Here is a 12,266-nt window from a genome sequence, read left to right on the forward strand (position 1 = left end):
CGGAAGCATCATAATAAGATAGAAGAAGCTCTCGTACGGCTCAATTTCTATACTACAAAGAAAGATAAAGTATTCAAAAATCCCAAGTTTTTGAGGTTGTAACAAGTATTACTGCCACGCCTCCACTCGCTCACGATCCACGTGCACTGTCTTAATCCTCAAGGCCAGGAAAGCCGTGAATAGGGATCAACAAGAAGTGTATCTACTCAGGAGATTCCTTCGAGGGTATGCCCAGTGTGTTAACTTATGCACGCAAATTCGAAGAAAACAAGGGCAGAGTATCGACAACATAGATTTGCTTGCGGAAGTTTTCTGTGTGTATCCAAATTGCTATACTTAAATATAAGCTATCATCTAGGCATGAGAGGTTAGCCCCCCGAATACAGGAGGCTTCCTTCTGAGCCTAAGTCCCTTCGTCATCACCCGACTGTAGTCATAACAACCAACTCCTCACAATGCATATACCCCAATCTGGGTCTCGGATGGTTTCTTCACTCCGTTTCCTCCCAGGGCAACGCCTTGTTCGCAGCAACCCACTCCTTCTCTGCCTGGCTACCAAATGGCGGTGCGTACATCCCGTTGATCTTCCAAAGCCGACGCTCCGTCTCGTCAATATGATATTCCCAGTTGTACCCTTTATCCTCAATGTGAGGTTTAAGTGCACCATCAACTTTCGAAGTCCATTCCGCATGGACTTTTGGGCCTTCCATATGAACTGCGATATGGTCGATTGAAATCCGAATGAAAGGTGTGGTTGCCTGGTCCCCGCCAACGTACATGTTTACATCCGAGACCTCCGTGAAGACAATAACGACATAGAAAGCGGGCAGACCGACATCAGTGTAGAGTTTGGTAATGTCCTGTGACAATGACTTTTTGGAATTCTCATCGTCAAATACATGTTTGGGGTGGTGAATAATCCAAAGAGGCATGGTTTTTAGATATTTGAGTGATTGTGGACTGAGTTATTCGAGAACAAGAGTATTGAAATGCGAGTTGAGAAAACTTTTGCTACAAGCTCTCATCCATCTCCTTTAATATATACGCGTCGATAACTTCGGTCACATGATATCAAAATGATTACTTTTATTCCATGATTACTATCCATCATTCTGTGATTACTATTCAATATTCTGTGATTACTGTTCATCATTCTGTGATTAATATTCATCATTCTGGTGAGACATTGCTTCGCTAGAGGATAGGCTGAACGATACATTCATGTCGAAAGGCTGAGTGAGATTTTAAAATCAACAATTATGATCGCTTATTGGATTTACTAGACTAAAGTCTATTCTTTGAAGATAGCTTCTGTATCCATATGTGATTCGAGTTCTCATCACTAATCATACCTGGTAAAGATTGTCCACCCGAGACTTGAAAGAACTCTAAATTCGGAAATGTTTCTCGGGGAATGGTTCCAATTTTTGAGCAGTACTGTAAGGTTTCATGGGAGATTGCCGAAGTAACTACCGGCAGCGTATGCGTTGTCAACTTTATAATTTAAGCCATGATCACTAATTCAAAAGTTCTCGGTAGTTTGATTGTTCGGCAATTAAAGGAGACAAAGAGATTTAGTCTATTATGGTGCATTTTTGGGACAAAAAGTGACAAAAGTCAACTTTTTAGTGTAGATTGCTAGTTTTTTTTTTAATATAAATTGCCAACTTTAGCGTGTGAGTAAACACGTGACCCGAGCACCACGTGACATGGTTATTCAATATTTATAGTTTCTCCTCCTGTAGACTGAAAATGCATCCGATTTACTCCCTCTTATTAATTTGACCTCCTACGTTTGTGTGTTTTAAGCCTCAAGTGCGTCGCCTCCCCGTACCTCGCTGTCGCTATGTATTGATTCACCTCTGATCACTATGCATAGCTATTAGGTTGACTATAGTATATGCGAAGACTTTTCATAGTGTCTTTTTGAGACAAAAAGACGTCATAGTCTGTGTGCATTCGGTTCTATACTAACGACTTTTTCTATAAAGCCACCTCTAGTCCTTGAAATTCGAATCAGCTCGCTCAAAGATTTCTGTTCGCTGTACCGAACCAACTTTCACCTATTGGAAACCCAGGAAATCCGGCTCATGTGTCTCTCCACCAGTCAAAAATAGCCATGCCTCTTCATGCCAATGTCTACATCATCCCACCAACCCTGTAGGAATTGCTGAACACGGGCGGAAAGTAAGAAGAAGTTTGGTTGTCAATATCTCTTACTTTGATTTATAGTGAAAAGGAGGTGCTTTTTATAAATACTCTTATCATTATTCTTTAAGTAAAAAAACATATCGAATAATTGAAAAAAAAAAAACCAGTTCTAAAAAAAGCATTTAACAATTGTTTATATTATATAACGTGGTTTATTAGTGAGTGGGTCATATCAGTAAATGGATCATCTCATTTTATATACAAAATTCGTCTGTGTATAACCGTGCACTTTCTTTATTTAATAATATAATTCTATAAAATTTGAAAACATAAAATTTAATTATATAATTATTATAAAAATCTAATTATTTATTAGAAATTTAAATTATTATAATAGTTATTAAAGGAATAACTTTTTTGTAATGAAAATCGTGACAATTTCCACTTTTTTTATAATATAATAAGAATATTTATATAAAAATTCGATTTCTAAAAAGTTAAATTTTTATTATTATTTGATATTCTTTTCTTTTTTGAAAATAATGATTAGTTATTAAAATAAGAATATTGAAAAAGATCTAATTTTGGTGTATTTTCAAATGACCCGTTCACTGATATGACCCACTCACTGATAAACCACGTTATAATCATTCAAATTATTAGCTTAGCTTTTCAATCAAGGAAACAAGGGCAAAGTATCGACAGCATAGATTTGTCTGTGAAAGTTTTCTGTGTATCCACATCGTCTATATCCTTTACACTTTACAAGAGTAAGACCATTTTCCTCTCCGTCCTTATTTTGCTTCTCCATTCATCCTATATTTGCGCTGTATAATGGCATGATCTAAGGAGATGAACAGGCAAACACGCGAAAATCATGTACTATTCGCTAGAACTTTTAGGCTGTGAATGGATTAGGAATTTCTCTAAATCCCCATTGTATTTGTCTTGCAGCATGTACAACAATCCTAAACTTAGGTTAGTAGTCTCTATGGATGGATGGTTCGTATCGGTGGAATCTTACCCCAAATCATCCGCCCACGACCAAACCAGACCAGGATTTTTCTGAAACAACCTTCCACTGAAGATGGCGTCGAGGCCTTCTTCTAGAAGTCCATTCGCTTGTACGCCATTTGTGATGTTACCAACAGCACCGACAAAGGCTTTGTCCTTGACAGCATTCTTGATGTATTTTGAAAAGCCAGCTTGGTATCCGGGGCCGAGTTTGAAATTTTGTTCTGGATGGGAACCACCAGAAGATACATCGATAAAATCCACGCCCAAACTTGCAGCTTTTACTGATAGTTGTGCACTATCTTCAAGAGTCCAACCATCAATTCCAGTTTCCTCTAACCAATCTGTTGCACTAATTCGCAAGAACAAAGGCATTGTTTCGGGTATCGTACGCCTTGTGTCCTGAATTACTTCGAGAAGCAGACGAATGCGATTTTCAAAACTACCACCATACTCATCTGTTCTCTTATTGCTGACAGGGCTTAGGAATTGATGAAGGAGAAATCCATGAGCCGCATGGATCTCTATGACATCGAATCCGGCTCGCAAAGCGCGCTCAACAGAGCTCACCCAAGAATTTCTGAAATCTGCAATATCAGAGAGCGTCATCTCTTTAGGCATGAAAGAGTTTTCGTCCCAGGGCACTGGACTTGGGCCGATAATATCATCAGGCCAGCCTCCTGTCTCTTTGGTTGCATTCTCATTTCCCAACCACGCTGCGACTGTGGAAGCTTTTCGGCCTGCGTGCACGAGCTGAATACCGATGTGTTGGCTCTTTTGAACATTGAAATATCAGTATTTGCCTAAAAAAGGGAATTCTTTTGTGGAAAAGAAGACGCATTGAGGAACGGGTATTATAGAACCGAAACATACAAGCGTAGTGTGGTTTAACGAACTTTACGTACCTGAGAATGTGTAAAATCTACAATCGCTTTCAAAGATTCAAGCTGCTCCTCATTCCAGAGTCCTACTCCATTGGGATCGATCCGCCCGTTCTTTGAAACAGCAGTTGCCTCCATCATAGTAAGGCCAGGACCACGCGTGACCCAGCCACCAATTTGGGACATATGCCATGGTGTCACTTTCCCATCTTCAGCCGAGTATTGACATAATGGCGAAACCTACGCCAAAAGGCAAAATCATTAATTTTCTTTCCTCATGTAACGACACAAAGCTTTGAGATTAGGAGTACACACCCAAATTCTGTTTTGAAAGGTCACGCCTCTAATGCTCAGTGGTTGGAAAAGCTTTGGAATGATTTGGGCCTTCAATAAAGGATCCACTGCTGTTCCTGATGGAGGATTCTGAGCAGGTGTGAAATACGACTATAGCTGGTTAAAATAGAATCATCAAAGCCATGCTTATAAGGTTAAAGAATGATCACGTACAACATTCTCCGCTCCGGCATTAATTACTTTCTTGCTAGAAGGCGCCATCATCGACTAGGTGAAATAAAACACCTTTTTGTTTAAGTCAATACTCAACTTTGAGCAACCTACTCCTGGTTGTGTATGGAATATGTGTAGAAGAATAGGTAAATGTGCGTACTATATCGATGTATGGTCAGAACCTCTAGGAAGAAAGGTGCTTTTATACCTGACTTTATATGAGTCGATAGTTGACCTGGGACCGAGAGCTTTGAAATCTAGAACTGCTTGATGATTATTTTATATCTAACCATCAAAAGGTGGATCCGGAGGAACCAATCTCATTCAGAACAGCTCCACTGCCGTTATACAAAAGCCATAAAGTCGTGGTCACCTCCGATTCGGGTTTTATTTTTCTATTTATTCTTCGTTCCATCCCCAGTGGACGTCATTACGTGCTCGAACTCTAGACATGGGTGGTCGCTCGAAGGTGTTTCTGTTGGTCTAGTTGCTATGCTCCTCTTATTCAGCTCCAGCTGCTCCATCTTGCTATTGTCTTTTCCACTCTGACCATTTGCATGTGCATCTGAACTTCCCCAATTATCAGACAGATTTAAGAAAGTACGTTCCCATGACTTATGCCTCTTTTTACTCTCCGCTATCCTTACGCCATTCATTGAAGCTATTGCACCATTTTTGAGCTATTTATCGTAGCCACAGTATTCTCAATCTTGTTGTTTTCAAATCTCTTTACATGCTTAGTTATCAGATAAATAGGCAGTTGGCTATCGTGTCGAATGCATATTTGGTGCTCAAGGTAATTAATGAGTTGTTCTGACCTTCACAATCACTTCGATTGTTGTTTTTCCGTAGATTCTTGAAGGCATCTAGTTTTATCAGCGTTGTATATTGATATCACAGAGGATAGCTACGTCACTCGGTCACTTTGAGTGTAGAACAGATAGTAATGGAGATAGTAAACTAGATTGGGGATATGACCACAAAAACCAACAGCTAGGTTCTCATGAGTAGGCCGTGCAACGAATATCCGCAACGCGGATAGTGGTTGTGATAGACAACCTTGTTTCGGCCGAAATTAACCTTATTAAAGTTTACTAGTGTGAAATAACACTTGACATCAAAACGCTGTGCAATTACTTAGCTCTGATCTAAAAAAGGTTTTATGAGTATACAAACTGTCATATGTAACTATGAGCTTTTAGCCGACCCATGTGTGTTTTGCTTCCGACATGAGCCGACAGTACCGCTTGCATGGTGTTACTTTGTGTAACTTAGTTTTTCTAATCACTTAACTAATAATTGAATGAGGAAAGAGAGATTGACCTGTCTCTTACCTCTTATCAACTCACATCATGCAATTCGACTCTGCACTTTGAAGACAGGACTGAAGCTATTCATCGTTGCGGTTGAGAACAGTGTTTGGAAAGTATAGTATTGCGACGTCTTGGAAAACGTGCGTGTCAAATTGAAAAGTGGTAATAAATCTAGGTCCTTCACTTTCATTGTTCATACTTGAGGTGCTAATCTTGATGTATGAAAGACTCTTTTTGTACACATTCTTATATTTAAATGGATAGTATAATAGAGAAACTATTGCAAGGCGACAATCTGGAATATAAAGTAGTATAATTAGAAATCAGGGGAAAACAGATGAGAAATGAAATCTAACATTAAATAGATCTATAGTCTGTATAGACTAGATAGTTGAAATTTAATATAAATTTGTAGAATCAAATTATCCAGATACTTTTATTCCTAGAATTATTATCTCGGTATACTTTCTTTGAGTTAAAATATTTTCAGCAAGCAAAAAAATAAATCTTGAAGAGATACAATTTAAACGTTGACCACCATAGTCAAATGAATTCCATCACAATAAACAACAGCTCCACCGCCGACATATACGTCATCGTCAACTAGGATGGCGCGGGCTTCCAGAAAGCAGGAAGTGTGCTCTAGTACACACTCAAGGCCAACGGAGGATCGGATTCTTGGGGTTACAGATCCAGCAATATAATCGGATTGCTAGAGTGGCCAGAAGCAAGACTGTTAGGACTGTTGTCAAGTCTTTCCTTGCTGTGCCGGTCAAAACTTTGACGATTTGTTAGTTGTGGGCCATTTGTGGCAGCTCGTCTTTCCTCTTTTCGGAATGGAGTGAAAGTGAGGTGGTGCCACGCCTGTGTTAGGGTTGCTTAGCTATATTAGAGATTAGATATGATATCGCAAGCCGGCTTCACATAATTGTTATTTCTAAAGATTGTTGACAGTGAGCAATGTGTTTCTAACTTGTGTCTATCAGTGAAGTTCATAATTCTTGATTTACTGCTCCTTTGACTGCGGGCTAGCGCCAATGTGAAACCCTATCGACACCATAGCAATGTGAACAAATGAATTGAACCTTAAAAACTTGATTACTCCCGCATTACTCTATATATTCTCGATTCTTACGTACACGCATGTTATCGGTGGATGGATTGAGGCATTTCTGGAGTATAAGGAATGGGGGCTCGCAATTGGCTGACAGCACACCTCCCTAAATCGAATATCGTGCCGACCATGACAGCGTGAAGTGTCGGGTGGTAGTATCGTTGATTCGTTTTGTAGAGAGTGAGTATGACAAAAGATAGAAGGGTGAAGGTTTCATGAAAAAGAGAAACCCGAGAAGTGATTCGAGGATGGTAGATTTTGATAGAGAATGGACATATTTGAATGAAGATTGGCAATCCAGATTTTGAATTTATGATGATAAAATAGGCTATATGTAGTTATTTAAAGAAGAACTTCATAGGACAATCTTTTGACATCGACCAGGTACTAGCCACAGATATCACATACACACACTCTTGAAGTATACTAGAAACCAATCACAGAGAAACAGGCAGTGCTTCGATTTGATACTGGCATACAATTCTTTTACCTAAGTACCCCGTTGTTATTCCACCACTAGAGCCCCTGTTTTCCTTTTCTCACCACCGCTGTATTAAAGGGCTAACGCTATTGAAGTCCATCGTCTAAAGTCCCAATATTGCTAGAGCATACTCACAACAAACTGTCTCCCTTTCAGGTCAGGATGTACCTTCACTTACACAAGCTGCAATCTTTCCTCAGCTCTGCGTCTTTTCACAAGGAACTCACCTTCCGGATTTGGAAATATAAACTCGTGCGCGAATAGGTTCGCTGGTCTTATTTGGCTATCTTTGAATTTAAAGTCATAGTCCATAATGAGTCGCACCAAGATAATTTTGATCTCCAATGCTGCGAAAAAGCGGCCGGGGCATGCATATTTTCCATGCCCAAAGTTGAGGTTTGTGGGTTCTGTAGTAGCAAATTGGTGGAGATGTCCTTCATCTTCTCGTTGGCGCATTTTGTAGTATCGAAATCCGTCGAACACTGAAGGGTCGGGTGTTACTGCCTCGTCATTCTGAATGGCTGTCACTGCCATGCATACGTGGCTACCTTTGTGAAGTATTGTGCCGTCATTGAGCGTATGGTTTTCGAGCAGGATGCGATGGTATGAGAGTTGGGTAGGTGGGTTTAGACGTTGAGACTCTTTCATAAACGAGTCGAGGAGGCGAAGTTTGGAAAATGAGGTTTTTTTCCATTCCATCCACGGGCCATCTGTTTCGATAATCTGCTTTATTTCTGCTCGAAGGTCTTGGATATATCCAGGATGTGCGGCGAGATCATACAGAACATGAACGGCATTCATTTGAGAAGTGTGGATGGAGGCTAAAGACATGATGACTTCGAGGTGAGCTAGGTCGGCTGGCTGTTTCTCATTTTCTTTACCAATCTCGATCATCCATGACAAAATGTTACGGTGCTCGGCACTTCCCTGCTTGCCTGCATTGATTTCTTGCTGGCGTCGTTTTACCTCGGGAACGAGAAGTCGCTTGGCTTGTCGAACATATGCAGATCCTTTCCAAGCGCTCGGTAGAATCATGCTGATCAGGCCATGAAGCCACATTGGAAATAGTCTTAGGATAACCAAAGAAATGAAAACTGATCGACTGATTAGCATCGTATATGTCTAACTTTGACTTGTATAGACTGACCGTTTTCTGTGAACTCAGTAGAGATTTCCAGCCACTGTTCATTGCGGCATAGAGGGGTGCCCAGAAACACTCTGGCGCTCAATCTGGAAACCAGTCGAAGTATCGTGTGGTATGGCTTGATGGTTACCCACTCATCTGTTGGGGTCTGTTAGAGCCATGCAAATACGAAAAACAATGTACTGACCTTCGTTGTTTGGAAAGTCGTATTGCAATGCGTGATTTAGCTCCTCCTGCATTGGAACAGTGACGGACCCTAGGTTCGGTGTCACTTTCTCCTGCAAAGTTCGGAAGTGCAAGTTGTTTCTCAGTATCACATCCATATTTGTGTGGCGACCCATTAGATTGTGGACATGAGCAAGAGTTGGACTTGCGATCGTATTTGGAAGGTTGCGCAATTCGTTTACATATTTTGCGGGAAGCACAAGCATCTCTGCATCGGCTCGGATGAATTTAAAGGTGGTGTGTTTGAACTAAATCGATCAGTTATGATGCTATATCTGTATAGATCTCACTCACTCTATTATAGCCATCGCCCAGAACTTCTCCTGCGTGGCGAAAGAATCGAAAGTTGGTCACAAATTGCGGCTCAAGGAAGAAACGCCTTCCTACTAGCGGGACCTTTGCTGCCCTCAAATGCTGGGCTAGTGTTGATGCTGTGTAGAGAATCACGAAAAGAATCGCTAAAGATAGCCATTGGTGTTCTCGCCCTCGAGCTACTGTTTCATCAAAATTTATCATGTTGATCAAAATCGCGCGCCTCTCAATGTATCTTGGGATAGAAAATTCATATATGGAAGGATTAAGCAGAATCCTTCCAAGATCAGGGACTATAAGCTATTTTCTGAAGCTACCAAAGGTACTATGGCCATCAATAAGGTCCATTTCTTCACAACGCCCAAGATAAGAAGAACCGGGCGGCACAGCACGAAATGGAGAAAATTCGCCCGAAATCTATAAATACCATGTAGCATTCAAACTAAACGATCGATTAGAAACAAGAGAAGAAGGTATGATCATGTGAGTCGTTAATTTCAAATGCAAAAATGAATCGTTGAACTATATGCATGTAAGCAAGTAAGCAAGTAAGCAAATGAGCGAGGTAGTCTAGTAGTCTAGTAGTGTAGTAGTGTAGTGTAGTATTTACTGAGCCGCAATACAGGGATTCATGCGTCTTTATCCCGGCCAATATGATCCTTGTAAATGGCATTTGAGGACCGCTATCCAACTGTTATCAACTTCCGTAAACGGCTTAATGTGTCAGAGGTCACACTCTTAGCTTTAAACGGGACCACGGGAGTTCTGCATAATCTTTTCCCTGCCTTTCACTCCTCTGGAAATGTCTGCTCTGTAGATTTGCCCTTTCAACTCTTGCGGCGACGTCCTCAAAATTCTTGGATCATGGCTTCCACTATCTTGTTCTCTACGGTTGCGGTCGTAAGTGCTTTCTCATTCTTCCAATATCGAAATCTGCAGCGACACATCGAAGAAGCCAAAAAGTCGGGCTTCAAGTATTCTATTTCCCCGTAAGTTATACTTTAAATGTGATAAGATTGACTCGCTGATGAAGTTTGATTCAGAGTGTATTTTCAATCTATACCATGGATTATCCTCCAGAATGTCTTTATACCCTTCCTTTCTAGACTTCCAAGTCAGTGGACTCAGTCTTGGCTTCCACTATCCAAATGGGGCGAGACCTGGCATGAAGGCTACGAGCCCTTCAGAAGGATGAATGATGATACGATAATGATAGTTTCCGCCGGGGGCAATATACTCTGGACATGCGATCCTGAAATTATCATGCAGGTGTCTACCCGACGCAATGATTTTGTCAAGCCGACTGAGATGCTTGATATCCTCAACATTTACGGGCCCACAATTACCGCCGCTGAAGGGGAAGAGCATCGAATTTTCAAAAAGGTCGCTTCGCCATCTTTCAATGACAAGAACTTTCAGTCTGTTTGGACAGGTACTGTTGAGCAGACAGAAATGATGATGCAAAAATGGCTCGATAATGGTGGCTCTGTTTCCAACCTCAATGGCGATGCCGCAAAGCTCACTTTGCATGTCATCAGCAAGGTCTTCTTCGGGAAAACAATTAAGTGGACAGAGGACGATGCAAAGCCCAGTCCAGGGCATACTTTGACCTATGAACGCGCAATAAGTACTGTTTTCGAATACAATAGTACTATCTTTCTGACCCCTCGACCAATTCTCAGTAAGTCGATGTGATGTTCCTCCTTGAAAATATGTGCTGAGTTGTGAAAGATTACTCCCCTTTGAAGATTCACAAAATTGCGAAGGAAGCCTTCGTGGAATGGCGAAAATATATGGAAGAGATGCGGGACAGTACCGCTGAACATCTTCAAACTCATGACCTGAAAGAGGATGGGACTCTTCTAGAACACTTCGTCAAAGCTGGTACTCCTGGACTTCGCAGTCCAGAGTTGTCAATCCCTGAGGATGCGATTCTCGGCAACATATTTATCTTCATTCTTGCTGGCCACGAAACTAGCGCCAATATCTTCACGTACGCGGTGATGCTGCTAGCATGCAGGCCAGACTTTCAATTATCTTTACAAACCGATATTGATACCCTCGTTGGTGATCGGAAAGCAAGCCAGTGGTCCTACAAGGCGGACTTTTCTAAACTTATGAATGGCCATGTCGGAGCACTGATGAAAGAAACGCTTCGGCTTTACACCGTCCTTCCATTTCTACCCAAAGTAAACAAAACGAAAGAGCAGACGCTAAAATCAGGCAACCAAACTCATATTTTGCCCCGCGATACGCTTGTGATGATCAATACAAGCGCGACCCATCGTAATCCCAAACACTGGTCAGAAATCCAGAAAACAGCTGGAGATGGGCCGCCATACCCCTTGTCCGATTTTCACCCAGAGCGCTGGCTTCAATCATCGGACTCAAAGGCCACATACAATCCTCCGGAAGGAGCTTATGTTCCATTCGCTGAGGGCTATCGTTCTTGTCCAGGGCAAAGATTCGCCCAGGCAGAATTCTGCGCTGCTATTGCTCGATTGTTCAGCGAATTTAGCGTGGAGCTGGCTTGCAAACCCGGAGAAGATTATGCGAGCACTCTTGAGAAGGTAGAGCAACAGATGTCAAGTGGTACAGTGTTCGAGATGGGCTTGAAAATGAAAAAGCCGGTGCCGTTAAAACTTGTGAAAAGGAAAGCTTAATTCCCGAGCCAATTCTTACTATCAAATCTATTGGAGAAGGTTCAAGTATGGGATTCTAGTTACATAGATATATGTAGAATCAATATGTGATATTTTCATCCACTTGCTTAGAATATGTTGACACCAAAATTGGCGTTTGAATATTGTATGGCACGTGATATAATAAGAGAAACTAAACTCTAATTAATTAAAAGTTTTATTTTTCAATGATTATTAATTAGAAAAGATTTAATGCATAGTTAACCATACATTCAATAAAATTGATCTGATTATATGAATAAATTGATTCATTTGCAGAGTTTTCGAACTCCCCCGTGACTTCCAGCACCGCAAAACCTAAGACATCCTCGGAGGAATAATTTTAACCGACAACAATGGAAAAAGGATCAAAAGCACAGATTGGTAATCACTATCAAACACACCTCGAATATCAAATCTCCTACATTCTCATATGCTGTCAG

General features: G+C 41.0%; 4 protein-coding genes across 4 annotated transcripts; 1 reads left to right on the forward strand and 3 right to left on the reverse strand.

The window, feature by feature from the left end:
• Window positions 1-34: 34 nt before the first annotated feature.
• On the reverse strand, window positions 35-1,050 carry BCIN_01g04860 (hypothetical protein). The gene has a single exon (XM_001548319.2). It carries the CDS (start codon window positions 930-932, stop codon window positions 492-494), a length of 441 nt encoding a protein of 146 aa, XP_001548369.1. The 5' UTR covers window positions 933-1,050; the 3' UTR covers window positions 35-491.
• Window positions 1,051-2,795: 1,745 nt separating this feature from the next.
• BCIN_01g04870 (hypothetical protein) lies at window positions 2,796-4,789 on the reverse strand. The gene is made up of 5 exons (XM_024690499.1): window positions 4,554-4,789; window positions 4,362-4,490; window positions 4,071-4,286; window positions 3,176-3,939; window positions 2,796-3,119 (listed from the first exon to the last, which is right to left on the reverse strand). The coding sequence occupies exons 1-5, from the start codon at window positions 4,602-4,604 to the stop codon at window positions 3,050-3,052; spliced, it is 1,230 nt and encodes a 409-aa protein (XP_024546268.1). The 5' UTR covers window positions 4,605-4,789; the 3' UTR covers window positions 2,796-3,049.
• Window positions 4,790-7,309: 2,520 nt separating this feature from the next.
• On the reverse strand, window positions 7,310-9,658 carry BCIN_01g04880 (hypothetical protein). Its single transcript, XM_024690500.1, has 4 exons — window positions 9,125-9,658; window positions 8,793-9,078; window positions 8,609-8,743; window positions 7,310-8,555 (listed from the first exon to the last, which is right to left on the reverse strand). The coding sequence occupies exons 1-4, from the start codon at window positions 9,344-9,346 to the stop codon at window positions 7,636-7,638; spliced, it is 1,563 nt and encodes a 520-aa protein (XP_024546269.1). The 5' UTR covers window positions 9,347-9,658; the 3' UTR covers window positions 7,310-7,635.
• Window positions 9,659-9,940: 282 nt separating this feature from the next.
• On the forward strand, window positions 9,941-11,958 carry BCIN_01g04890 (hypothetical protein). The gene is made up of 3 exons (XM_024690501.1): window positions 9,941-10,131; window positions 10,186-10,823; window positions 10,874-11,958. The coding sequence occupies exons 1-3, from the start codon at window positions 10,007-10,009 to the stop codon at window positions 11,803-11,805; spliced, it is 1,695 nt and encodes a 564-aa protein (XP_024546270.1). The 5' UTR covers window positions 9,941-10,006; the 3' UTR covers window positions 11,806-11,958.
• The last annotated feature ends 308 nt before the right edge of the window (window positions 11,959-12,266 follow it).

This window comes from Botrytis cinerea, chromosome 1 (genome assembly GCF_000143535.2).
Source record: "Botrytis cinerea B05.10 chromosome 1, complete sequence".
Taxonomy (NCBI): domain Eukaryota; kingdom Fungi; phylum Ascomycota; class Leotiomycetes; order Helotiales; family Sclerotiniaceae; genus Botrytis; species Botrytis cinerea.